General features: G+C 44.3%; 1 protein-coding gene across 5 annotated transcripts in view; it reads right to left on the bottom strand.

Annotated features, from left to right (window-relative positions):
- The window catches only part of tspan4a (tetraspanin 4a), a 144,714-nt gene that overhangs the window by 93,109 nt on the left and 23,633 nt on the right, over positions 1 to 27,972 (bottom strand). For 2 of the 5 annotated variants that reach the window (XM_086227182.1, XM_086227173.1), the window contains exon 2: positions 9,486 to 9,565. In XM_086227182.1, coding sequence (XP_086083308.1) covers positions 9,486 to 9,548 — 63 coding nt within the window. In that variant the 5' untranslated portion in view covers positions 9,549 to 9,565. The other 3 variants (XM_086227192.1, XM_086227164.1, XM_086227154.1) reach the window with 3 other exon arrangements.

Raw genomic sequence — 27,972 nt, 5'->3', positions numbered from 1 at the left:
GTATAATAATTTTTTTTCAGCATCTGTTTGCAGAAGTACTTCTGTCCTCCAGATGTCTTAGGAAATGAGACATTGTTGAAGATGCTTTGCCGAGATTGATGTTGGGGTCAGAGCGGTGAGGGTGGAGGAGAGAGGAGAAGAGGACTCAACGATCGTAGAGATGAGAGGAGGCCCTGTCCTTGGGTGGTAAAACCACACAAGAACCGCAAGATCTGGCAAGGAAACACTTTATCCAAGACTCTCCATCCATACCGTCATCCCACTCCGCATCCCCGTATCCACCTGAAGATTGTACTTCATACAATTATTTAACAGAGGCAATAAAATAATATTTTAAATCAAACTAAGGTCTAATCACCTCAGTACAATGATGGCTGGTTTTATATAAAACTGTTGGCTATCACACCAATGTTGATGGAGGACTGGATACAGCGTTGCAGGGACTCGTTCCTTCCAGTGAGACTTGATCAGTGGTGCGTGAAGCCAAAAGGTTCTGCTCGCGGGTTATAAAGGAAACACTTGCAGCATTGTGCACCCGAGACTGGCTGGCTGTGCCGGCGGAATTCCGGTTGAGCCCTCGGCTAACTTGAGTGAGAATAAAAGAATTTCCTCCTGCAGCACTTCTAAACTTTCCAAACGATGTTCGAACTTATTTTAAATTATGATACATTTGATTGTTAAATGAGTAATTTGGGGTTCGCAGCAACAAAAATCCCACAAGAGTAAAACTTTATTTCCTTTTCTTTCCCTCTATAAGTCTATGGGAAATGTCCACCTGGGCTGCAGTGCATCAGGGTCACACCTATGAGTCACAGAATGAGCTCATCCCCCAAACAATAAGGACATGAGACATCTCAAGCCACTGCGGACAGCAAAGGAAGGCATGACTACCCTCAGCACTTGTTTTCGGAGCAAGATTTCTCAAGCTAAAGAGCACATCAAGTAGGTCACCATAACACTGCCAAAATTCGGTGACTCGAAAAGACAAAAAAAAAACTTGACAAAAAGGGGTTTGTGTATTTAACTGGCAGTGACGATAAAGCCAGGGCAGCCTCACTGATGCATCAGCTAAGCCTCTGCGCGAGCCAGAGAAAAACCTGAGCAGCTTTACTACAAGAGATTGCGAATCAAATGTAAAACTCTTAAAGGAAGATTGTGTATCTTCTAACGTAGGCAGATCTGCTGCAACTGCTGCTCCTCTATAGAAATATACAGTACGATATAGAGGCCACGATCTCTAAACACAATAACGGCACTCTCCGAGAAGATATCCCACGTCTTTCTGCTCCATTCGTCAACAGAAGTGGAAGTTTCCCAGCAGTAGTGCGAGTGTGCCATTGTGGCCTGTGAGTTGTGTGCAAAAACATAGCAAACTCAGCAAATGCAAACTGCAGGCCCATTATCCTGCCCGCTCATGCTGCACACGTCCACTGTCCTGCTGCGAATCGATGGAGTGTGTGGCAGCGGGGGCTGGCTGGGGAGGGGCTCGCGCATCTCAAATCAGTAGAAAGGCAATTTCTATTGATCTGGATAAATCTTTGGAGATAGATGGAACCCATTCACAACTCCGGCAATCCGCGCATCCTCCACTGGGCTCTGACCTACATTATAGCGACAAGTAAACACAACTTCAGACGTCTCTACTTCCTGCTATCTTCCCATTCACCCTCTCTCTCACTCCCCCCTCCCCCTCCACACACACACACCTCCTTCACACTACTGGGAAAGCCACGTTAACAATATTCATTAAAAAAAAAAGCCTTATAAAGAGTCTTTATTTTTTTAGCTGTGGGATGCTTTTCCCAGCGCAGTGGTGGTTTCCTGAGCCAGCGATTAGTGTTTGCATATTTCTGAGTTGCACACTGTTGCAATTTTATGCTGAAGTCATTGCCACTACATTTAGAGGATAATCAGTATTTGTCCTGGAGCGCCTAAATCCGTCTCACCCTCTTTATGTATTTCTGATGCTTTGTCTGGGAAAAAGTGATACACAGGCAGCTCTCACCCACACAGACGTTAATGTGCTTGGTCAGAGTGCTGAGCTTATTTCACACACTAATGGGAATTAACACTGGAGGAGCAGACTGACTGTAACCCCGAGTAGGGAGGAGCCGTTGTATTCTAATTCCAGTCCAATGTGTTCGCTGCTGTTGACTTTGTTTGTGAAGGTGTGGCATGTAGCATGTGAACAAATACACACACACACACACACACACACACACACACACACACGCACGCACACACACACACGCCACACATGAACACAGACCTTGTGATTTCTCTTTATGCGGTGCTTCTAAAGGACTTGTTTCCATGACAATCCTCAAGTTGATGCAGCTTTTAATAACATGGCATCAGGATTCAGCCGGAGTACTTTTATTAGGAAACAAAAAAAAAAATACAAAATACAAAAAAAAATATGTTTGAGTAACACCAATGAATCTTTTATTGATATTCAAACATCCTCACAAGGTTATTGAGGGCTAATAAGAGTTGTGATTTTAATTCATCTAAAAATTTATATCAGTTAGCTTCTGGGTACTCCGGTGAAAAGATACAATCCAGCTTCACTGCGGTTTGTGTGATAGACAAGGAATTGTATCTACTGATTCATACACATGAACACAAATTTGTCTCTTGCTTTTTTGTGACACACAGCGTGAAACCCGAACGAATGCCTCTCACTCATACAGACAGCACTAAGATTTTTCTCTGCTGAACAATCCTGGAGGACACCCGAAATCCCTGATTAAACAGCTAATTTATCGCCATACGGGCGGCAACGCTTGTTCTTCCTTCTACCAGAAAACTTTATCCTGAAATGATATTCACTGAAAAACTAAAGGACAGTTCCAAGCTCTAATGGCTCGTTCATCAACTTTAGTTCCATCATGCTACCAACTTTAATGGACACCATCCACAGCTTTTGTGCGAACAGTCACATGACTTCCTTGGAGCAGGTGTAAATGGTAAATGGTAAATGGTAAATGGTAAATGGACTCAATTTTATATCGCACTTTTCTACCTTAGCGGCACTCGGAGCGCTTTACAGTGTCATCTCATTCACCCATTCACACACACGCTCACACACTGATGGTGGAGGCTGCCATGCAAGGTACCAACCTACTCATCAGGCGCAATTACGGGTTCAGTATCTTGCTCAAGGACACTTCGACACGGTCACCAGGGTCGAGGGTCGAACCAGCAACCCCTCAGTTGCTAGACGGCCACTCTACCCCTGAGCCATGCCGCCCCTGGAGTGTTCTGATACATCCATACAGGTGATGGCACAGCCCTTCAGGACTGTGATCACTGATATAATCATGTTGGACTTCCAGGACTGACTCAGTTGTTGACTTTGCATTTTGAAGTCTTGAGGTTGTTTCTGTTCCTGAGTGTTCACTCATGTCTGTGGCAGTGGAATTCTCCTGTTGGTGGAACCCTGTTTTAGTTACTCTCTCATTTGTCCGCTCGCCTGTGTCCCGTCTGTCAGTCGGTCCTTGTGCTCCTTGAATGCCCTCATGTTTTCCCACCTTCACTGTCTCTCCAGTCCAGCTTTAGTCAAGACCTGTTGGTTCTTTCAGTCTTTCTCCTTTGTTCACCCCCTCTTCCTGTTAGTTGCTACTGCTGAGTTACTTTCTTTCATTTCTTTTGATACAACGTTTCACATCCCTCTCTGTCTGCCTGCTGCCCTTTCTTGGTTTGGGTCCACCTGCCTCCCCACCACCGACTGAACCAGTGAGGTCTGGTTAGGTTCAGGAGATCGTTGCCATTTAGGTTAATGATGTGAAGTGCAGTGTTACAAACAGGACTTGAACACGCGGCTCCTGTTGCAGAGTTCAGTGTTTGTAGGCTCAATCCACCACACAGCCTGTCCTTGATGGACACTTAATCCCATTTACCTCCACTGCATGACAATGCTGAACGTGGGATGTGGTGCAGGTAGAGATCGTTCTTCTATTGGAAATTTATCGCTTAGGAAGCTGTGCTGAGTGTCACAAACCTATTAAATTGAACGCCGTCACATCAGCTGCAGTACGACTGGGCTGAATAAACAGAAACATGGGTTTGAGAGACGGTAATGTCATGATAAATGAAGGTCACACCTGCACGTTATGAAAATGTCAAGCATTGCTAACAAGCTGACAACAGTCAACCAGCATCAGAAATTTAGTTTGATTTACACTTTTGTCGATTTCCTCAGGAATGTTGCTTCAAAGCTTTGATGTGGTCTCCGCCTGTCATCTGTTTCCATCCTGCAGCAAATCACCAGTAAAGTCACAGGCTGTCATTTCGCTCTTTCCTCGGCGTGCTCGAGTAGATACCGCCGTCTGCACTCGTTCCCATCATCACCGTGCCGTAGTGGCTGACCAGCTGCTCTGACCTCAATCATAACAACCGTTCTGGCTAACCCGTCACAGTTTGACTCCCTGACCTCCGAGCAATTGCCTTGAGAGCGAATTAGTCTGTGACCCCAGCATGAGCAGACAGTTTGTCCCAGACCGTCCTCACACCTCTGACTGCTGTGTCATCATCCTGTTTGTGCCTCGTGACACCACTGCACTCTTTCTGCACAATTTCTACCCACCCAACCGGACGCGTACTGAACTCAAAGGGAAAAAAAAGGCATCAATAGATTTTTATGCTTTCTCCAAGTTTAGTGTTTGCAGCGGAAGAGTATGGAAGTCATTAGATGCTTTCTATGCAACAGTGAGCAGCAGGAAGAGAAAAGAAGAAGTCAGCAAGAAGTAAGCAGTAAAACAATTAAATCACTAGAAACTATAGGAAACGCTCACACCTCATTTAACATCGACACACACCAACGCCACCAGTCAACCTTATGTCTCTTGTTAACACATTGTCATCCCCTGATTATCAACACTGAGCGAGTTGCTACCCTACGCCATGCATTTCCTAACACTCTGGTAAATGTTCCTGTGCGTGCATTGACTCACCGCTGTTGAGAGTCTGCAGCTCCCCTGAAAGCTCCGGCTGTTATTCAGATTTGTCAGATACATTTTTCAACTTGTTTTCAGGAGGTGCATTCAAGGGAGTGTTAATTAAGCTGCCAATAAAAATTGCCAGCAAAAGTTGACTGAAAATCGTAGGTTGTAGTGATTGTAGTCGCTGCCAAGCGTTGATGGATTTAACCGATAATGACAGAAGGAAGAAGGAAGTACAACTGACAAGCTGGACCACAGAATCTTTGGCCTCTTTGTTTGAAAAATTACTTTCAAGAATTATCAAAATTGTTAGCGATTACTTCTCCGGTGACTGACTCGTTGATCAATGGAGTCATTGGGGGAGCTCTTAAGAGCACTACACTCTCCACTCTCTGTCGACTTCACACTCAATTGTCTCGACTAGACTGTCGGCTGCAAAGCCAAGGGCACAAATCTCATTAAAACTGCAAACATCAGTTTTCCTCAAGACTACTTTCTGCGAGGTGAATAAACAATATCATCAATACATCTCAAATAATCTGCTGTAACATTCACGACCATTCTTAGTAGCTTCAAATGTACAGGATAATACATTTTAGAGCATCACAGGCATGTTTATCTGTCAGACAGAGACACGCGCCCCCAAACTTGTCATTCATTACTTACTGTGTGCTACGTGATGAGCAATAATGCTACATCTGAGATTCCTCTTGACAGCCTTTCGACAGCCCGTTCAGAACCACATGTAGCTGATGATGTCATACCAATGCGTCAGCATCAGGGGTGTTGCTCACCGGTGCTGGGATGTGTCACGTGACATTGAGGGCTGGTTATGGTACACGGGCAGTGGAGTCTGTTCTGAAGTCAGCACCTGCTCACACTAGGTGATTTGTGCCATGCCCAAACATGTTGCTCCCCTCCAAAGTGCAATGATTAATGTGATGGCTGCACGCGATTGGGAGAGGTGAGGCTTCAGCAAGGTGCCGTTCCATGGGCAGGGGTAGCGAGCGAGGACAACTAACGTACAGTACAGGGAGTGAGCGAACTATGAGAGGAATAAATTGTCCAGAGATACACAGAGCTGCTGCAGTGTGACGGGGGGCAGCAGAATACTTCTTATATGCCGTTTCTCTTCCTCCTGTCACTCTGACTGCATGGTAAATCAAGTAGGGAACCTACTAAGGGTGCGAAGCTGTCACCCCTGAGTTCCATGTGTGCTAGCGTGTGTAGAGTAGAGCCTGACATGGGAGGAGGTTTTTACTCCTGACCTGTGGGATTCCTGAGCAGATATCAGGCTCCATGGTAGAGCTGAGCGATGACGTGAGCCTGCTCCAGCCGGGTCAGCTCGGCATGAGCAATTGGAGCAATCGTGCTTCAGAGGCATCTGGGTCAAGAGTGAGAGTCCCCTGACTACAACGCTGAGGCTGTCCTCCCCTGCCCTCCGTGATTGGACTGTTGCTATTCAACTGCACAGCCACTGAACCTTTTGTACTCAATTTCCGTGGGAACTTTATCAACGAGTATCCATTACAATGGTCTTCCTACATTCGCTGTTTTAAGCCAACAACAACAAAAAATGGCATTTTTGTCTTTTCTCTGCCATGTTTTGGTAAACCCTGACACACACATACACTCACAAGGTGATAACAATAGCAGTTACAGTCTGTCGCCCTGGGCACAGATCCAGGTGTGTGTGTGTGTGTGTGTGTGTGTGTGTGTGTGTGTGTGTGTGTGTGTGTGTGTGTGTGTGTGTGTGTGTGTGTGTGTGAGAGTGAGTGTGGCGGGGGGGGGGCATCAGTGGGTTCAAAAAGCAATAATAAGCAACAGAACAGTAAATGCCACTTTAACAGCAGAATAAAAGATCACCAAGCAGCCAGCACAGATGTATAAACAGTATAATAATCACACAACAGCTGCAGCCACATACACACAAGCAGCATGATTGGACCACATTTTGCATAAAACAACATTTGAAAGCACAGTGTCATGTCGGCTGCCTCTGTCAACCTGACCCAAACATCGTCTTTAAACTGCCGTCACCTGCTGTGGCGGGTCTAACCACCTAGAGTCTTTCTATTCGCAGCGGCAGGTTTTGCTGCTCAGATGTGGACTTGTAAAGTGCTCCAGACTGCTGAGTGCCAGTGGGTCGGATCTCATCGGCCACAATATAGTTTCATCGTAGTACTTTGTTCTTTGTACATTGCAGTAATACAAGCTTGAAGTGAAGCACAAGATCACTTCAGCATCATTAAAGACCAAAGGAGAGAGTTGTGTGTCAATGACAAAGGAAGTACTGGGCCGCTGTTTGCGGGCTCCTGTCACTGTAAACAGGGAAGATGATACGTTTTATGGGATCCGTGAAAATTCACCTTGGTTGTTGCAGCAGTCAGATGCACACGAGTTGGTTTTCGTTGACGCCTGCTGTCAGTCGCGCACTCGTCTTCTGACAGCTGCAAGTTATTTGAATGAAATCACTTTAACAACTGTGATGGCTGGTGTTATTTTTAGCAGGAATGACGTATAATCATGATTAAGTTCCCTTACAGTCTTGGTCTGGATCCTACAGATCTACTGGTCTTCTTCTTCTTGAACCTTAGTGTGGTTTGATTACACTGAGAGCAGAATGTGTCCCTCACCTGACCCAAGGAAGCCGACCAAGACGCAGAGAATTATTGGCTCTCTGAGTTCAGCATCTGGGATGAGAAGCTGATATTTTCCATTTTGGATCAATCTGGGGGAACATTTTTACGTCTGCTGCTTAGTTCACATCCCTGAGCAAGGATTTGTTTTGTTTATTGGGTTTGCTTGAATTTGGGTACTTGAAATTCAATTGATTTGAACTAGTCAAGCAGACTCTCAATAAAAATGAAGAGTGAGACACTTTCCATTAAAGCAAGTTCAGATCAAAGACTCACAATGAAACAAAAAAAACCTTCCAGTTGGGAACAAAAAAGCCTCACTCAGTCTCACTTGTATCATTTACGGACCATCAAAACTTTGTTTGGTGCCTGCGTGAATCAGCTGACTGGGCAGGCCTAAGTGACATCATGTGACTGCAGGAAGTCAAAGTTTGTTAGACAGTTTAACAGAACATTTACTGTAGGCGTAGGGAGGGGCCGGTCTCTGCTGACTCAGACCGGCTGCCAGCATCAGGTTTACCGGCGTATTTCAAGTATCTGTAAGTGATACTTCCACCTAACCTGACCATTAAGAGTGCAGCTTTTTCAGACAGCGTCCCCCTCTCAGAAACTACTGCATGTGATGAGTTGTGAGCAATATAGCGTCATGAATTTTCACTCTGAAAAGAAACTGAGCATTTGGATTGAAAACCCCCACTTAAGCTTCCACCCCATCAACTCTAGTGCTGCGATAGCAGAGGCCAAACCCCTGAAAATCTAAATTTCGAATGAAGCGTACAGCCGCGGGGTTTGAGTGAATCAGCGTAACTGATACATCTAGCAAATTGTTGGTGAAATAGTTGATTCACTGAGGTCTGACTTCAGTCATCAGCAGCTCAGTGACTCAGCTGGCTTCTTTTCAGAGAGGATTCAGATTGAAGGGCTTTTCTGTTCTTACCTGGGGGATCATGGCGTGATGATTGGCTCAGGAGGAGAGAACTATAGCTCATTGTGGTCAAGTAGTCATTATTTATCCCCAAAGGCAACACACACACACACACACACACACACACACACACACACACACACAATGACAGCAGTTTACAGCAAACAGAAGACATGTAGGTGAGGAGGTCACTAATTCCTCCAGGGAGAACACATCTTGGCAGTCAGATTGCATTTCAGCGTTCAAGGTCTCATCTCATTCCATTACCAACAAGAACACACCTTCAACAAATCAGGTAATCGTAGAAAGATAACTGCAGAGGCCACCATCCCCTCAGAACTGTGTGACAAGTTGGAATAGATCTTTCAAAGGCGAGTCTGAGGCACAAAGAAAGCAGATGAAGCAGAGATGGAGCTCCTTCTGTCTGAACTACAGCCAGGGAGCAGGCTTCAGAGTGTGAGAGAAAGTGATCCGTTATGAGGCTACGGTTGCGGGATTGACAGAGGCAGACACCAAAGCCTAAAGGACGCCTATGACAAACAGATATGATCAGTTAGATAAAGCAGACTGACAGCTGCTTTGATGGGCTGAGGACCACTGGCGTGCAGGGAGAGGGGAGGAGGAAGAGGAGGAGGAGCTGCAGGTGAAGAATTCCAGCACAATTCTATTAACTAAAGAACTCACAAAGAACGTCCCAAATATGAAAGAGCTTAACACAGTAAACAAGGCAGTGCACACCCACACTTAAAGTACTGTATAGAGAACAGAAAAAGCTCAACTCACCCACACACAGGGTTTTGTGCACATGATCTAAACGCAGGATCTGTTTCTCTATCTCTCTCTCTCACACACACACACACACACTCCCTCTCTCTCTCCTCACTCCACTTCCATCATTCTGGGCGCACATGAGCTGATCATAAACAAGGTGAAAAAGACAATTGATGAAGAAAAAGTTACTAATTAAGAAAAACTCACCCAAAAAAGGAGGTTGAAGAAGACCATTCCGTAACGCAGGGCCATCATACAACCCTCAGCCATCCTGCAGCGGCGCAGTTCTAGGAGGAATATGAAGGAGAGGTCCAGGTAAAACACCACGTACTTCTTCCCCTGGGCGTAGCGCCCCTTGGATGTCTGCGGCCCCTTTGTCGTGTGGAAGCCAAACGCAAACGGCGGCCTCTTATACTCAAACTCCCCACTGAAGCGGTGGAACCCAGAAGTGAAAGGTGGCGTGTCAGGTTTGCTGTCCAGAGACGGACTACGCCGGTACGGAGTCTCGTCTGTGCTCGAGCGTCTCATAATGGAAGCTGGACAAGTTTTTAATGGTTAGGCTGTAATTCAACTCTTTGAGTCCACAACGAGGGTCTAGATGGTCTTCCACCCAGGGGGGTCAGAGATAAACACGATCACTATCAAAGCCTGGATTTGATTACCCGCCAAGAGGGATCATACCTGATGTGAGTGAGGCTGGAGAAGCTAAAGCACTGCCATTCACTTGACTTGGGTTCTACTCTTTATAGTGCCACTATATTCAGCAGGAGACTTTGCATAATCCTGCCACAACACCTGTGTAAATCTGTGTATTTAGGACATAATCCAAACACACGCGCGCGCATCTGTCCATCCCTGTTTCCCTGGCTCTAATCCCTCACACACAGGTGTCATGCTCGGAGAGATAAGCTGTTTTTTGCGGTTTCATCTTGTAACAGTTCAATCAGGCAGACGACAGGAGGGTTCTGACTCTCCAGCTGCTCTGGGCGGGCAAAATGATCCAGAAACGTCCTACCTGGTCTCATGAGAAATTCCTGAGCAGGTGCTTTGGGCCGTGAGGTAATGGCAGCGCTGCTTCGGCCAATCAGCTTGTTTTACTCACTAACACATCCACTCAGGTCCCAATGGTGTGTGTGTGTGTGTGTGTGTGTGTGTGTGTGTGTGTGTGTGTGTGTGTGTGTGTGTGTGTGTGTGTGTGTGAGAGAGAGAGAGCGAGAGAGAGAGTTGTGCTCTTGGTAGGTTGTCGATGTGCTTTTGCTGACATGCAATAAAAAGAACTAAAGAGGACAAGATGATGAGTAGCGAGGATGTAGTTGCGGATGTGAATGGAGGATTGAAGGAAGCGTGAAAGGATGGATGCAAGCAGACGATCTTTGGCTTTGTGAATGAGTCTCCCTGCCTCACTTGTCACTTTTCTAACTAAAAAGTGTCAAGGGTTCACTCTGCGCCCCCCACCCCCTCGCAGCCCATTCCTCACACATTCCGCTATTCGCCCTCCTCAACTCGCCGGTACTGCGCGCCTCACAGCGCGCCCCTCTGTGCGCTCCCCTCACTCTGCTGACGGCGGTTAATCAATTTCCAGACTCTCATCAGTGAGGCAAAGTGTGCGGTGTCCCCTCTTCTTTCGCCTCCGCTACAAGGTCTCTCTCCTCCTCTCTAGGTGGGCAAGAAGATAAAGATGTCCACCGAGGTCATGGCCAAGCAGCAGGAGAAGAGGGAGCAAGACAGATAGACAGGCGGGGAGAAGAGAGAGACAGTTTCTTCAGAGGAGCCAAAGAAAGACTGCAGTGTTTGAGCGGTAGTCCAGCCTCGCTGCTTCCAGCTCCTCTCTCTCTCTCTCTCTCTCTCTCTCTCTCTCTCTCTCTCTCTCTCTCTGTTCCAGCTCTCTCCCCCTTATCCTTTTCTTCTGTCCCTTCTCTCACAATTTCGGATGCTCTCCTGTCTGCAAACCCAAGCTCACACACCCCATCCCTCCACTGATATCCGTTTCTTTAAAAAAAAAAAAAGAGAGAGAGCGAGACCCTGACAGCGCGAGAAGCAAGAGCAGTCATTCATATTCAGGCCACGCCCTACTATCAAGCACAACCAATCAGTGTCTTGCAGCTCCATCCTCTCCTGCACGCTCGCCATCTACCGGATAACGCTCACACATGCGCGCACATGCAGACACACGCACGACCTGGTGTGTTGCTAACATAGTGGTGCTGAGAAGACTGCTGCAGTTCCTCCTCCTCTCCTGTCTGGAGCTCATTCCACATGCAGATGTTGTTCTTGTGCACAACCCGGGTTCCTCTGTGCACGCTCGGTTTCAGTCATGCCCGCCCTCCTCCCCCCTCCCTCCCTACGGACCTGCCACACTACGCACTGATTTCCAGCCTCCAAACAACTCAACTAAAGTGTGTTTCAGAGTGAACACACTGCTGCTGACATACACACTAAATAAACGGGTGCACTCCGCAACCCGGAAGCCATCTGGGTCAGTTGCTTTATGAGCCCACGGGGATGGACAGAGCTGCGCAGGCACCGACGTTATTCACGGCTGCATCAAGTTTGTAATGGCTTTCAGCTCAGGGTGCTGTGTGTTCACGCTCCACCTCATATTGACCGCGACTTATTGACAGACTGGCAACATTGAAAAGAGCATGCAAACCCTAACCCATTTGAGCTCAGGTGTTTTCTCTCCAATCATTACTGGACTTGAGCTATGAGGATATTTATGTAGTCTTTGAACATCATTGAAGACCTCATTGGATGATTAAACCTATTTACCAGGAGGTGGCAGTAATTGATGACGCACTTGCTTCCATAACACACTGCAAACCATTTATTAGCATGAAAAAAGCAGACTAAAGCTAAGTACATTTGCTGCTGTTGAGTGTAACGAATGCACTTCTACAATGGAAGGCCTTAATGCTCACACAGAAAGTTCCCCAATGCTGCCTTTTCGCTGTTGTCAGAAACTGTCTTCGCCGCTTGGCTGGCACAAAGCAGCAGCACGCATGTTAGAGAGTAACCTTAATGCAGCATCTCTAACCATTTCAAAGAGATTAGTGTCCGCTTCATTCAAGACTTGAGCCGGCCAGACAGGGAAGTCATGCTAGCTTGTAACGCCGCTTTCAGGTAGTAGAACTTAGCTCTGAATTTTCCAAGAGGACAATTATATCAGCAGTAAAAAAAATATTTTAAAAAGATAATGGAAGACGCTAAGAAAATAAAAAGACAAAACCAAAAAGTCTTATCTGCTGCCAGTCAGTCCATCAGTGGAACGCTAGCAGTTAGCATTGTAACGTGAACACAGGCTTCTCGACTCTTACCGTGACAATATCAATCATGAGCCTGAAAGACCTCACCGTAAAGCCAGAAGTCTTTTTATAACACACGCTCAAAAACAGAGGTACCCGCTCATACCTCAGAAGGTACAAATATCCTTTTAAAGACTAATGTGTGCTATTCAGTTCCTCTCTGTTACTCAAAAGTTGTACTTCTGGATTCTTGAAAACCAATATTGTAGTTTTGAGGGAACAAATGTACCTTTGATGGAACATTTTTCAAAATGTACATGGAAGTGCAGAACTGTATGTGTGTGCATGTTCCAAGTCTTGTAGTCAAGTCTTGTCTGACTGAGAACAGAATGAATCATAATATCCTCTGGTTCTCAAGTCTCAGATAAGTATTGGCAGGTATCCAGCAGATCCTCACACATACCTGTATATATACTTTATGTCTGTTTTTGGAATTATTCCCCTCTTGATGTCTTTGGACTGTGGGAGGAAGCTGGAGTACCAGAGAGAACCCACACAGGAACAGGGAGAACATGCAGACTCCACACAGAAAGATCCTGTGATGGAGCCGGGACTGGAACCAGGAACCTTCTTGCTGTGAGGGGACAGTGCTGACCACTGCACCACCATCACGCCCCTAATGCTAATTATAAAAACTAGTAATTTAATGTCAAATGCTCAATCAAATAAATATGCATCAGTACAATCAGTGCATATAAAATTCATGAATATTTCAAATAAGCTAGTAGACGGTATAATCATCTGTCACTTTCATCAAATAAAACTGGGATAAACCACACAGCAGGAAACTCCCTGAGTGTGTAACTAGACTGCACGAGCAAACACCTGACGGCTAGTCATTCATGTTACCCTGGAATCCAACACACCAGCCTCACACAACAACACAAATATTAACACCTACATTCTGACACGGGGAGTAAAACCAGCACACAAAGCAAATGTGAAGTGGCACCCCAGGGGTGGCAGCTGCTTTGATGTGTGTTTTGGCTGCAGTGAGGAAACATGGTAGACAACATGATGAAATTAATCTCTGTTAACAGTGACGTTTCATAGACAGAGGCACACGCTAAAGCGCTCATGAATCCTTCTGATGTGGAAATAGGAGGTAAACGGAAAGGCGTGCTCAGTCAGATAAGTGGCGTGTTGCTCGCTGGTCTCCATGCAGTCGTAAAGGGGCGACCGGTTTACTTTCTCTTGTTTAAAGCTGAAATACGAGTCTCCAGTGAATATTGCAACTAAGTGACAAAACGAGCTACAACAGTGCACGGAGCAATGATATGAGCGAATAAAATGACTCCAAAAACCACTGGCAAATTATTCAGAGCCGTTTGCCTGTAAGAATTTGAACTTCTGCAACCATAGAAACATGAACGTGCTATTTTTGAAAACTAAATATTCAGGTTTTGGTTTGCTTTTCTTTAAGTTAAAGCTGAAAACATCACGATCCAACAAACACAAATGTCAACAGGCTGTGGGCAGATGCAAGGGCAGCCACGGTGGCTCGGAGCCAATACGCCTGAAATCACAGCGTGACTGAAGCGTGAAAGATTTCTCATGACCACAGTGTGTCAACACAATGCTTATCTCAGCCGTAACGTTGGGTACCGGATCAGCCACAAACACCTTATTATCATGCTGAAACTTGTCAGACATGTCAAAAGATCTCCGACATGATCTTGACACTTGTTCTTGCTATTTTGGCAATTATTTCCCTAAAATTATTCCAGCATGAGAAGTACAGCAGCGTTCAACTGTCTTATGGTGAAAATTTTGGCCCCCAGACATGACGAAGCTCAAGCCTTGGACAAATGATTTCACTTTAATCAAATCACACTGGTACATTCAAATGTATTCTATTGCAACTCTTCCGGCCCATAGTCATAATTATACACAATAAACTCAATTAAACGAATGATGCATTCAGTGCAACAGTTTCTGGCCATGACTAAATCAGGTCAGAAAATCCCAGTCAGACCAGTGTTTGTAGCTCCCAGCCCGAGAGTTGGCTGGGCTCAGGCGTGGCCTGGATCAGACACACGAAGGTTAATATCAGCTGTGCTGGTGGGACAGAACCTTGTTACAGCTGATATCTGAACAATGGACCATAAATAAACGCATCATGATGCAAAGACTGTTTAAATCAAAGTCTGAATTAGCATTTCGAATCATTTAAAAGGCAAATTCATGTTTTGAAAGTTAAAGAGATGATGAGTTTATTCCTCCAATCAAAAAAATGATGGAACAAGACAGTACTGTAGGTCTGAGAGTCATCAAAGCAAAAAGTATGCATCTTATTCTACATTGTTTTTACAGAGTTACATAAGATGGAATTTGTCCCAACAAATACCTCAGTTGTGTCGCAATCGAACTTAACAATCAAATCTAACGTGAACTTCGGAAACAACAGACAAAAAAACTCACCAGTCATAAAATCAAGTGACAAACGGAGGAAGATCACTCGTAAAAACAAATGTCACAACAAGCTATTTGCTGTTTATGCTGTCTAAAAGGTGGAAACAAAACCCTAGTCCTGATGGAAGATGTGTGGAACTTGGATCAGGTTCCATAGTGAGGAACGCAAGGAAGATGAAAGATTAGTATTCTGTTCCGTCACTCAGGACCATCCAATGTGCAACAAAGAGCAGTGACGAGTAGGAAATTTGTCCTTTGTGATAAAGTGTAATGGACTGTGATAAGTGATGATGGGGCTGCATGACAGTATAGAATATCTCTGTCCAGCAATAAAGCAGACACATAAAAGCTGAATGAACGCTAAAGAGTGCTTCTATGGGCAATTCTATACAACTGGTTTGTGGTCCACAACTCCACAAACACGCCACGGCACTGGAGAACGACGCAGCAACGCCTTGCATTTACGTCTTGTTTATTTTTATTCATTTTTAATACAATCATTTTTTGATGGGCTTTGTTGTCACTTGACTGCATGGAGAGGTGTGTGTGTGTGTGTGTGTGTGTGTGTGTGTGTGTGTGTGTGTGTGTGTGTGTGTGTGTGTGTGTGAGAATGAGAGAAGAGTTTTCTGATGGCAATGAAGGCTGTTCCATTGTATTCTATTCTATTCCTGCCAGTGTAACTCCAACAATCCCTCCTACCTTCCTTGAGCTTCCTCCTCTTGAGGAATTCATAGTGTTGAATAAACCTTTGGAATTATGTGTTATTTGAGATTATGTCAGAAAAATAATTTGATTTTGTAGCCAATAAGTACTTTTTGTGTTTGTGTAAATTACTTCTCAAGATTTCAAGTGAAAATTGAGTCTTATCGCTCTTCAACCTTCTCTCAGCTATCCTGCACATTCCCTCCACTGAGACTCTGCTGGCATCACTAAGTCCAGGCTGACCTTTCGGCTTTTTTAATTGAGGGGGAGCAACATTCTTCAAACTAGCAGAGCGGGTGGCGTTAAATAAGGAAACCAGTGATAACATGCATGCATGTATGCATGGCATTGCACTGCTTTCTCTGTACTGCTATTTTTAGTTGTTTTTTGTGTAATTGCTGTGTGTGAGTGTTGTGTGCATGTGTCAGGCGTTCATCAGCTCCATCGGCTGATCTAAGTAGGTGTCCAGTATGTGGACGATCCCCACACGGCCGGAGAGATTCGACTGATCTGGAGTCTGGTTTGCTTTTAACTCACGAAGATGGTATAGCAGCAGATGATGCACGCCTTACATCACTCACTTTAACCCACAGTTCATTTTATCAATTGCGCCTCAAAGCCAGCGGTTTCAAATCGAAGTTGTTGTCAAGTAGCAACCACACAAACACTTTCGGTCATGCAACCATGTAACACAGAAGCTGTTGACATCACATGGGAGCTCAGCACGTACATGTCTTCAAAAAGGAACGTTATTCATTGACTTTATCTGGTACAGTTCATATCCCCAGTCATTTGTTTTAATGTCATTACTTAGCGCCTTTATTTCTTTGTATATTTGTTTTACTATCATTTTTCTGGATGCAACACAACATGTCAACCCTTTTTATTACAAAAAAAAAAATCAGTTGGTCCGGTCTTTTGTAAAGACTTCAGAAAACTCCAGCGCTTCCTACAATCACGCACAGTACAGTCACGGCTCTAAATGTGACACTGATGATTAGCGTTTATGCACAGGTTGTACTACTCACTGTAGGTCTGCAGTCTTCAAGGTCGTAACAGGCACATTTCTTCAACTCTGCATGTAGCTGTGATGCACGTGTAACCTGGGATGAACGAGTGTTTCCTAAACACAGCAGTTAGACCTCCACCGCACCCAGAGGGTAGAAGCTGCAATCACTTGGACAGAGTTCACTAAAATGTGAATAATCCATATTCAGCTGCCACGATTCAGTTCAGAAGATGAAGTCCACATATTTATGTTTAAGTGTTCATTCTGAATAACGCCCATCTATGGTGGATTCCCCCCGTTGAAGAGTGATATCTGAAAGTCATCAAAGGCCGACTGAGGAAGATTAAAAGCCAGAGCTAGAATGGCAATATTTGCATATAAAATGAGATGTTGGCAATAACCTCAAAGTAAAGCTGCGCTGAAGGTGGTTATCGGTTCTGTAGATGAACAGTCAGCCAATTACCATTAAAAGGTCACAAAAATAAGACTCATCCTCTGGGACACATTAATGTCTGTACAGCTAATCATCCAACTGCTGATGAGATGTTTTGCTTTGGTTCAGAATAGTGGAGCGAGAGAATGACGGATGGGTGAAATAACTGGCAGACAGATGCTGCCCCTCCAACAGTCACAACACTTTTTAGGTCGGACTGCACTCATGTAGATTGGAGATAATGAGAAGAGTGCTCTGATCTGGCTTATTGTTCCCACATGGCTAACACAAATTAAAAAAAATTAACACCCATTAACCAACATGAATAAATAATATGAATCTATATGCAGAGTGACAACGTGGTCAGCTATAGTTGAATGTGATGACTTCATACCATTTTACAGTGTAATTTAGCATCAATGACGGTGTTAAATAAAAGATTTAATTAATATAGTAATCACAAAAGGGGACTTTTACATGGCCAAACACACACACACACACACACACACACACACACACACACACACACACACACACATTTGACTTGATTAAATGGTGGTTTGTGAACATAGTTGTGGATATTCCATGAACTCTGTGGGTGGGCTGATCCACTGACAGCAATTTATGTTTTTATTCATTTGAGTTGATACACAGAATGTCACAACAGTTTTTCCTCTTTGGTGTTGTCTTATTACACAATGAGGTGGGTAGGCGTCAAGCGATGGTGTAGAGCCATACTTTGCATCCACCCACAAACAACTCTGTGTGTTTCATGTGTTTCCCTTTAGCTCCGAGTGTATCTTACAGTATAATTACATTTCAGCGTGGTGGGTTTCACAGATTCTGACATCAATGGGCCCAAACACATGCCACGCGTGTGTGTGTGTGTGTGTGTGTGTGTGTGTGTGTCCATATGAGCCAATTAATACAGAGTAATTTTTTTGCACAAATAAGAAAAATATGTAGTATTTTGTTCTAGCTTCCCCCCTATGAGACCTGCTGCTATTGTCTAAAATCATTGACTTCTCAGTCTACTGTATTGAGCATAGTTTGCTTCTTCAGTTGTCATGGAGATGAAACTTCAATAACAGTTATCATTTACAAGTGCTTCCTTTAAAATGATTAACAAGCAGGTCCTTGTTGACCTTGGCCATGTACAGACAGACAAGTCCTTAACAGGTGACTTACTGTTGCTCCAGAACCTTTGAAACCCACCACTGAGGCGAACATTTACTTGGTGTTAACCAATGTTGTGTTAAGGTCCTCTCCCAGAGGCCTGGGAGCTTGAGGGTTCTATGCAGTACCTTAGCTGATCCTAGGACTGCGCTCTTCTGGACTGAGGTTTCAGGTGTTGATCCTGGAATCTGCTGGAGCCACTCTCCCAGTTTGGGGGGCACCGCCCCGAGTGCTCCTACTATCCTACTACCACGGGGACCACGTCAGCCTTGACCTTCCACATCCGTTCTAGCTGTTCTTTTAACCTCTGGTCTCGTGTTCCTTCTTTCTGATGCGGGTGTCAGCTGGTCTTGTCACATCTGTCACCACTGCCCTCTTCTGCTGTTTGTCCACCACTACTGTGTCCAGTTGGTTGACCAGAAGCTGTTTGTTGGTCTGGAAGCTGAGGTTCCACAGCACCTTAGCCCTGTTGTTGTCACCCACTTTTGGTGGTTTGTCCCATTGGGATTTGGGTACTTCTGGTCCATACTGGGTACAGCTCAACTCATGTAGGAGTGTGAGGCTGCTCTGCACAGCAAGAGAGCAGTAAGTCCTGGTAATATTTGCACGAAGAGGCAGACGAATGCTGCAGCGTGGTACAAATATCACTTCTTGCTTCCACTAGATGGCACTGGGAACCACACACATACTATTTATGACATCGCTTTGGTGTTTGTTACGTCAGGGTTACTTCCTTTAACCATGAGGTGGTGTTACGGCTATGCGATGACATGGTTACATGATGAGACTCTCATCACAAATGTGAAGCATGAGAATGATGTGACCATGTGGAGTCCAGTTACTACAGTTTCCTGTCTCATGGTGAAATATGGTAACACCATTTAGCATCAGCTGGCAGTCTTCACAGTAACTCACCACCAAGGGTTTCTGACCAAATTTGAGATGGAGATGAGATGAAGTGGATGTAGAAAACAAACAATCGTGCAGTTTCCTGTTGCCACCAGATGGTGCTGTGATAATTTGGTCTCAAATTTAACGGATCCTTTCTTGACTACAGCCCTCCATCAGGTTTAGTGAGAATCAGCCTGATAGTTGTGATGTCATCCTGCAGCCAGTCAGACCAAAGTTACCAGAAACAACCAAACAAACTAAATAATTAAAACATATTTGATAGAAATAGTAATGTGGATTTTTTTTAAAAAACAAAAAAACAGCAACCGTAGTACCCTGAGAATGAAATCTTACCCTGTATGTCGCCGGTAGGTCAATATGTTAAATTGAGTTGAACTGACAAAGTCATTGCATGGAAATAGTATGATGGAGGTTTTTCCCTGCTTTATTAGAGAAAGCATTAGTGAGCCTGGCACCCGTTCCAGTAACTCAGCCATGTGATTAAAGGGGCCGGTGCAGGTCTGGGATCTGATATTTGGTGATGACTGTCCTGGCAGCGCTGCCTGCCTGCACTGAACCAAACAGGCGAACATGGCCCACCTGAAAACAGAGCCAATATAAAAATGAAAAGGAACGGCCAAAGAGTGGCTTCAAAAACAGAACAGCAGCCTTTCTTTTTATTATTTTCACATAACTCACTAGGATTTTGTCTTAAAATATACCACAAATAATAGGCCACCAGAGTATTTCATGAGTATTCATGCACAACATAACCTACAATTAAAAATATATCTTTCTAAAAGCCAGAAAGAGCCAGTTGGTAAAACAACAGTGAGATCAACAAATCGGGTCCATCTGATTGTAATGATGGTAATAAACAGGACAAATACAGTGCAGCAGAGCTAGCACTGGATGAAAGAGACCGTCGGGCCCCACGGCCTCAGCACAAAAACAGGTATCTGCCGTGATGGTTGTGTTACTCTCTCATTTCCTCAGAAATGCTCCGAGACATTTGAAGTTGCGTGAGGATGAAAGGCTGCTGAATGGGAGGAGCTCACAGTCACTGTTTTGCAAGAAGTGGCATAAAGGTTTGGGTTTTTATACCCACAAGAAATTTTGCCTAAATTGAGTGATGAAATGTAGAAATCAGTAGGTGCCAAAGCTGAACAATACAATACAAAAAGGACTATTCACGGTATGTTCCGAGGCAGAGAACTCTCTGGGTTAAACCCAGGTGAACACAACCAACTGTAGGAAATGACAAACGCGCAAAGTAAAGCACATTAGGACTCAAAAAGGAAGTAATTTCAAAATGAAACAGAAAAGAAACTCAAACAGCACTGGATAAAGAACAATACAGCAAAGCCTAAGAGGAATGGAGTTCAAACACAAAAACAAGAGTCCGGGTAGAATCATGACAGGTAGTTGGGGGGCACCGAAACAGTCGGATCCCCTCTGGCTGGTCTCCAGCTTCCCTATGTTATTCAAAGTCACCTACAGTTGAAAAAAGCCAAGATGGCGACATCCAAAACAGGAAACAAGCCTTCAAAATGAGAGCCAACAAACTAACGTGTGACATCAACTTGTTGAGTCCACATCTGGAATTCACTGGAGCAAAACACAACAGCCAAGTCGTTTCTCTGGAGATTGTGTCATTTTAAACGCTTGGAAGACTACACTGTCGTGCAAAAAAGTTAAAAAATAGCATCTCAAATGTAGTCAGTGTGGTTGCTCCAAATGAGAACGATGGTCATTGATTGCAGCGACCGTGATTACACTCTCACTCTCACTCACACACTCAGAGCTGCGTGGGCAGCTGAGGTTTGTACAGCAATTCTGATTATTAACTGAACCCTGCGGTAATTAGTCATGAGCACGGGCCAAATATAGAGGACGCAGAGAAGCTTTTGCTGTCACGGCTGTCTTAGAGAGCACCTTGCCACTTTAAGCTCGTTAATAATGTTAAAAAAATGCATCTAGATTTACTCAGTGATGGCCTTTATCTGTTCCCAGTCCTCTGAAGCGTTCTGTTGAATGTTATATGTGGTGTGTAAGATATTAATCTAACATTTCTCTGCTCTGTGCTGCAGGAGCCCACTCAAGGTTAGCTGCAGCAGCCACAGTGAGCACTGAAGGTATTCACTCACTCACCAATAGGTATTAATCCATGAATGACTGAACCCCCCCACTAATCTGCTTGTCTTGTTTGGAAGGCAATAAATACAAGCTACTCTGCAGTACCCAGGTTTTTATTTTATTTTTTAAAATCTATACATCTTGCGTGATTTATGTCCCCAGTAGGAACTGATGGATCTGGCCTGTATGTGGTCAGACTCTTGATTTTAGTCTTTTGTTGCTGTCACTGCTGTCAAAAGCTTCATGCTGGATTTCACATTTGCTCGCAGATCAACAAGTTGCCTCCGGAGAGATCTAGTATCTGCCTGCTCTGTGGAACCAGCTACACTTTAATTCTGCATCTGATGTTGGTTTCACATTGAATACAACTGTTTTGAACAGTGGTGGTATGTTTGTCTGCGCCTGGATGGTTTGCAATTCACCAATAAACACAAAGAAGAGGAATGGCCACTTACATCATCCACTTGGCGACGTGTACTGGATGAACAGTATTTGATGATGTAGTCCACTTTATTATGGACTTTTTTGTTATTTTCGATGACGCAACCATCGACTCTCTCACCTGCCTTTCCTGCTAACATCTGCTGTGTGGCTGAGAGGATGAAATGAACTCAAGCTGCGCTGATACAAAGGATTCAGAGGAAGAATAGCAGTTGACTCCACTCACTCACTACCACTTGAGCTCATCCATGAGGTGAGAAACACACCAGGCAGTAACAGAACTGCTCATGTCTTTGTTTATGCATTTGCTATCACACCTTCTGCAGACTTTATATGAGCTCCCGAGTCGCCGAGTACCTGAGAAGCCTGAGCAAATCCTCTGTGGAATCTCTGAAATCTCCTCCTAAATCGTACATCTGGAGAGCCTTTTACCTGATTTTAATGGCTCCCCTTAATCGCTTTTCTTTGTTTCATTTGCCTGATTTGACTTATTTTACCATTGTAACTGTGTCGATTTCCTGACGATTCGTCGAACTGTTCTCGTATTCGCTTGGGCGTCACTGGCTGTCCTTTTATAAGTTTTATTGGTTGGAATCTTGATCTAAGATCTCCTACCACATTGTTGGTATGATGTGTTTGTTGTGAAGTTGCTGCCTCGTATGAAGCCCTCTGTAAGACATGTTGTTATAATTATGACACCACGACCTACAGTAAGAACAGCTTTTTCAGCTGGCTCAGGCATAGCTGGTATATTGGTGTTGGCACTAATAAATGAAGTGGATTCTAATGTAAAACAGCCATCTGCCATCTAGCGTCTCAGTAGTGGGTCTTTCAATTTGACTTCTGTCAGGAATTCTCAAAGCAAGTGTTGTGTATGAGGGCAGCAGTGTATTAGCGTATTACACTTTTCAGAAAGAGAGTATGATGTAGAGGAGAGATGTCTGCCTTGTTCTCTTGAAAGCTCTCTCTCATCTGTTTTATGGTCCAGGTCTCCTCCTTCCACTCTGGTGAGTGTTAAGTGCTGTGACGCCTGAAAGGCCTTCACAGATATCTGACGTATACCATAGAAGAGCTGGGTACAAATATAATGTCACAAATATAATGTGATTCAATTGCAAGCCCTCTGAATAGCAGCATCAAGCTGTGACTGTACACCCTGTTCTAATATTTCAGATCTTTTTGTACCTGAAAGGGAGATTTGTTGAATCTGGACTTCAACCAAGTTTCTGAGCATCTGCAGAAGAACAGCCTGGCTGACTCCCATCAGTCTGGCTTTAGGCGTGACCACTCCACTGAAACTGCACTCCTGTCGGCCACAGAATCACTGCGACTGGCTAGAGCTGCTCGTCAGTCCTCTGTCCTACTGCTGCTGGACCTGCCTGCTGCCTTCAACATTGTGAACCATCAAATTCTCCTCTCCGCATTCTCGGAAATCGGCATCTGCTGTGGTTCAAGTCAGACCTCACAGATAGATCCTTCAGTGTCATGCCATCACATGGCTTATTGACAGGGGTACCCCAGGGGTCAGTGCTCGGTCTCCTCCTCGTCTCCTTATACACCACCTCACTCTGTGGTATAATCTGCTCACATGGCTTCTCCTATCACTGCTGTGCTGATGACACTCAGCTTTTCCTGTCTTCTCCTCCTCAAGACACAACTGTCTCAGCTCAGAAAATAGTGTGTCTGGCTGATATCTCCATATGGATGAAGGAATGCCACGTTCTACTGAACCTGTCCAGTACTGAGCTCGTTCTCTTTCCAGCGTGTCCCTCCATCCAACCACAGATCAGTGTTCTGCTCGGTTTAAATCAACTCGTGTCCATAAAATCTGCCATATATCTGGGTGTCATGATTGATGACCAGGTGACCTTTAAGGTACAAGTGGCCTTGTTTGCTCGGTCTTGTCGATATGCCCTCTATAACATCAGGAGGACCAAACCCTACCTGACACAGCAAGGCACACAGCTTCTGGTACAGGCCCTTCACGCATCGACAACTGCAACTCTCCCTAAGCAGGCATTAAAAAAGGTACATTTAAACCTCTGCAGATGATCCAGAATGCAGCAGCACATCTGGTCTTTAACTCGCCCAAAACTGCACATCACCCTGCTGTTAATGTCTGTTCACTGGCTTCCAGTGGCAGCTCAAATCAAATTCAAAGCTCTTCTTCTGGCTTACAAAACAGTGACAAGAACAGTTCCTCCCTACCTGGAATCCCTGATCCAGGTCTACACTCCCTCTCGCCCACTACACTCTGCCTGTGAGAGACGGCTGGTGCTCCCAGCCTGGCTCTAAATCTCTAGCTAGACTCTTCTCCTCTGTTGGTCTCCTCTGTTCCCAAATGGTGGAATGAACTACCCAACTCCATACGATCCGCAGAGTCCCTTTCTACTTTTAAGAGAAATTTGAAGACTCTGGGAACACCTAGGCACTTAAATCTGACCCTTCTCCTCTTTGCCCTCAGGGGTAGAATGGGTCAGAAGTCTCTTAGTGAATACTTAGCACTGACAATATGGGAGTAAATGTGTTGAATGTTGAAAGATATTGTTGATGAATTATTGGCTGCGGTCAATTGTAGTTAAATTATATTAAGAAAAAAAAATGGCACTTTTTCTGCCACTAGATGGCAGCACCTGCGGTCAATCAAACTTGAAGCACTTTGTCGTACTTACTAAGGCTTTCCCTTCAGTCTAAATTCTTGCTTGTGTTGTACGTCGCTTTGGTCTGCCAAATGAAGCTGTAGAATTGTTCAACTGTATGTCTTTGTATTAACCCTTAAGAGTTTCAGACACAGAATCCATAGGTTATTTTACTATGTCCCCATCTGTAAGGGCTTTTCATGTTGTCCTTAAATTCACTGTAGTCTTGGCCAGCACTCATAGTGAGGGAAAGAGCGAGGGTCAGCGCAGATCGCTCAGACTGGGCTCTGAGCTTTGAGCACAGTAGGAGCTGTCTGTGGCGAGCCTCCAATGCTGTTTCTAATTTCCACTTTTTATGACTGCAACAGACTTTTCAGCAGCAAATGAAGCACACTGGGCTTGCAGAGCTTCTTCCAGGAAGAATATGTACTTTTCTGTCCAGTTACCTTACAGGACATCATTTTTACTCTCACACTTTGGAAGATTCAAAAATGAGGCAAAAGTACAGACAACACCCAGAAACAAGTTCTCAGCTGTTTGAATCGCCCTACTTCTACCTTGAGAGTTGACTCCCGCCCTGTCGGTCACACAGTAGCTGGGCCCTAATGTCCCCGTTCACTTAGACTGTTGCATTAGAGTTCCCTCAGTTCTTCAAATATTTATATATTCTGTACATCTGCAGCCATGTGAGCTTGTTGAGGTTCCACCACTCTCACCGCTGACTAATAAAAAGACTGACCTTGCTAAAAAGAAGGCCATCGCATACATTTCATTTACACTTGGCTCGAAATGCATATTTTGTTTTACTGCTGAGAGGAGATTAAAATGTCTGAGTCAGGGTCGCATACAACCATGTATTTGCTCTGATTCAGAAACATATGCATGTATGTTTCCATGAATACTTGCACAACACAAAGTTGTGACAAAAAAGGCTGCTCTTAGAAGATTTGTTTCTGCAGAAATTCCCTCTTCTATTGTCTAATCGATCTGACCGAATTAAGTTACAATACTTGTGTTTTTTAAAACAAAACATTTAAGAGACACTGCCCGTAGCATATGACACAACTCACCTTTAGAATTATAAGACCAAGATCATGCTTTTTGAAGTTAAATATTTTATATTTTATATGTAGTATTTTTAATAGCATTTTGTCCAATCAGATTCCTTTTTTCAACCAGTAGAGTTGCCCCCTTTTGTCATAAATGCAGTTTTAAGGAACGTGTCTTCACCTTTAGACCCAAATTACTTGGATAGTGTCACAGACTTGTTTGGACTATGTGACCTTCAGGTTTCGGTCCTGAAAAACCAAGCAGGATCCTCATGTCGGGGCTTTCTTCAGTTTCTGTGTTCAAACAATCAGAGATGAACGGTACCATGACGGAGGTTATCAGCTCACTAAATCAACCCAGTGTTTCCAAACTGTACGTGTGCACACGAGTGGTCCAGAGCCAGCACTGGATGACTAATCACCAAAATGGACAGCCACATGTTTACCTCAGGAGGAACAAACTATAATCCTTCACAAATATGAGGAATGTAATCCCAGAATACACAGCTGCTGCAACCCAAGACAGGAAGGAGAGCTTGTAACAAATAGCCGACTGTGTGAACGCATCACTTAACAGACTTTTCAGAATCACTGTTTCATCAATAAGGGATTAGATGTGATGCTGATCCCCATTGATTGACATGATTAATAGAAGTTATATCAATATTGGTGTCATTCTCTCTGCTTCAACTGGGTCTTCATTCATATATGTGCCAGTTGAGGAAATGCAGAGTGAGACATAGTCAGTGAGAGTCTGAATATGTATGCTTCCACTCACTGGAAAATGTAAATAATCCCCTCAGGGAAGACCACTGGGTTTTTTGGGGTTGTTTTTTTTCCGTCAAACTCCTAAGAGACTCTCCATGATCCACGGATCATCTTAAAATGAGATTATTCAGTAGGTTGAGCTTGGATGTGTTGTGTTCCAGAGCAGGTTAGGTCTGCAGCATATGAGCTAAATCCTCCCGGCTTGATAAGGATGAGATAGTTATCGTCTAAATAACTTACAAGAGAGTGGCTTACCAGAGTAGCAACAACTCCATATACAGTAGTTAGACGAAAACCACAATCTAACTAGGCTGATTTCACATAGCACAAGCACATATGATCTGCTAACACTAGGTAAGTGACTGACAGGTGTCATTTCATGCCCGCGTGATCTGCCCTCCATTTTTTCATGATGTCCCTTACTGTTTCTGTTCCTATCTTTTTGTACAGAACATGATCCATGTTCTGTCGCTGCCTCCCAGTTTGACTAAATATGGTCCAACACCTCTCTCCTACCCACCTGCTGGCCTTTTACTGGTTCAAAGTCACATGACCTTTTAACTTACACTGGCTGACATATTTGTGGATGTTAATGATTTGTTCAATCTATGTATTTCACCTCTTTAACAGCATAGCTCTCTAGATAAACTATGTCTGAAATGTGTTTCTTGACCCTGATGAAGGAAACACCCAAATTGCCCTTGGGCTTCCATAAATTTCATTCAATCAAAATGTTTTTCCTCAAAGCCAGTAATGATGTCATAATGGTTGCAGATTATGGAAATTGCTCAGTACTGATATTACTTGACCTCAGCTTGGCCCCTCACACTGGCGATCATGGTATTTTTACGAATAGGTCGAAAAAGTTGGTGGGTATTTCTGGTGCGGCCTTGGACTGGTTCTCCTCGTGCCTTTCTGAAAAGAGTTTTTCAGATGCGGTGGGGCAGTTCATGTCGGATTCAGCTCCTTTGTCCTGCAGTGTTCCACAAGGTTCCGTGCTGGGTCCTATATTATTATCCTTAAATGTGCTGCGCCTTGGCTAAATTATCAGCAGGTACAGTGGCAACCCTTATCATTTTTCATGGACGGCATTCACTTGTACTGTTCCTTTAAAACTGATGAGCATGATGGATTGACCACTTTGCTTCAATGTCTGGGCTCTATTAAATTTTAGATAAATTATAAATGTCTCCAGCTGAAAGAAAATAAGACAGAGGCTCTTATAATTGCCCTAGAAAATGTGGTCCCTGTCATTAGGCAGAATTTAGGGTTTTCCTCGACCAGTTTATATCCTTTGAAAATATTGGCAGTTGACTTGTCCACTCGCGTTTCTTCCAGTTATGATGAGTCGCAACTGGTTTGAGATGAAAAGGATCGTTCGTGCCTTCATTTCTTCCCGCCTGGATGACGGCTGCGTTCTGTTTACCTGCCTGAATCAAACTTCTGTTAACCATCCTTAAAATCTGTCCAAAAATGCAGCTGCCCAGATTTTAACAAGAAACAACGGATCACACATCACTCCTATTTCATCCTCCCTTCACTCGCTCCCAACCGTCCAATTCAAAATAAAATAGCGGTGATAACTTTCAGAGCCTTACTTTGTTAATCACCTCAATATATCACAGACATCCTCCTTCCTTTTGAAGAAAATCAGCCTCTTAGGTCTCGTGATAAAAATCTGCTGTCTATCCTTCCCTCCCATTATTAATCCAGAGGTGACCGAGTCGGTCAGGCAG

This window comes from Aulostomus chinensis, chromosome 2 (assembly GCF_037954235.1).
Source record: "Aulostomus chinensis isolate RoL2024-O1b breed Wild chromosome 2, RoL_Achi_v1.0, whole genome shotgun sequence".
In the NCBI taxonomy this organism is placed as follows: Eukaryota; Metazoa; Chordata; class Actinopteri; order Syngnathiformes; family Aulostomidae; genus Aulostomus; species Aulostomus chinensis.
The sequence above is the reverse complement of the archived record's forward strand: the minus strand, read 5'-3'. Positions and strand labels throughout refer to the sequence as shown.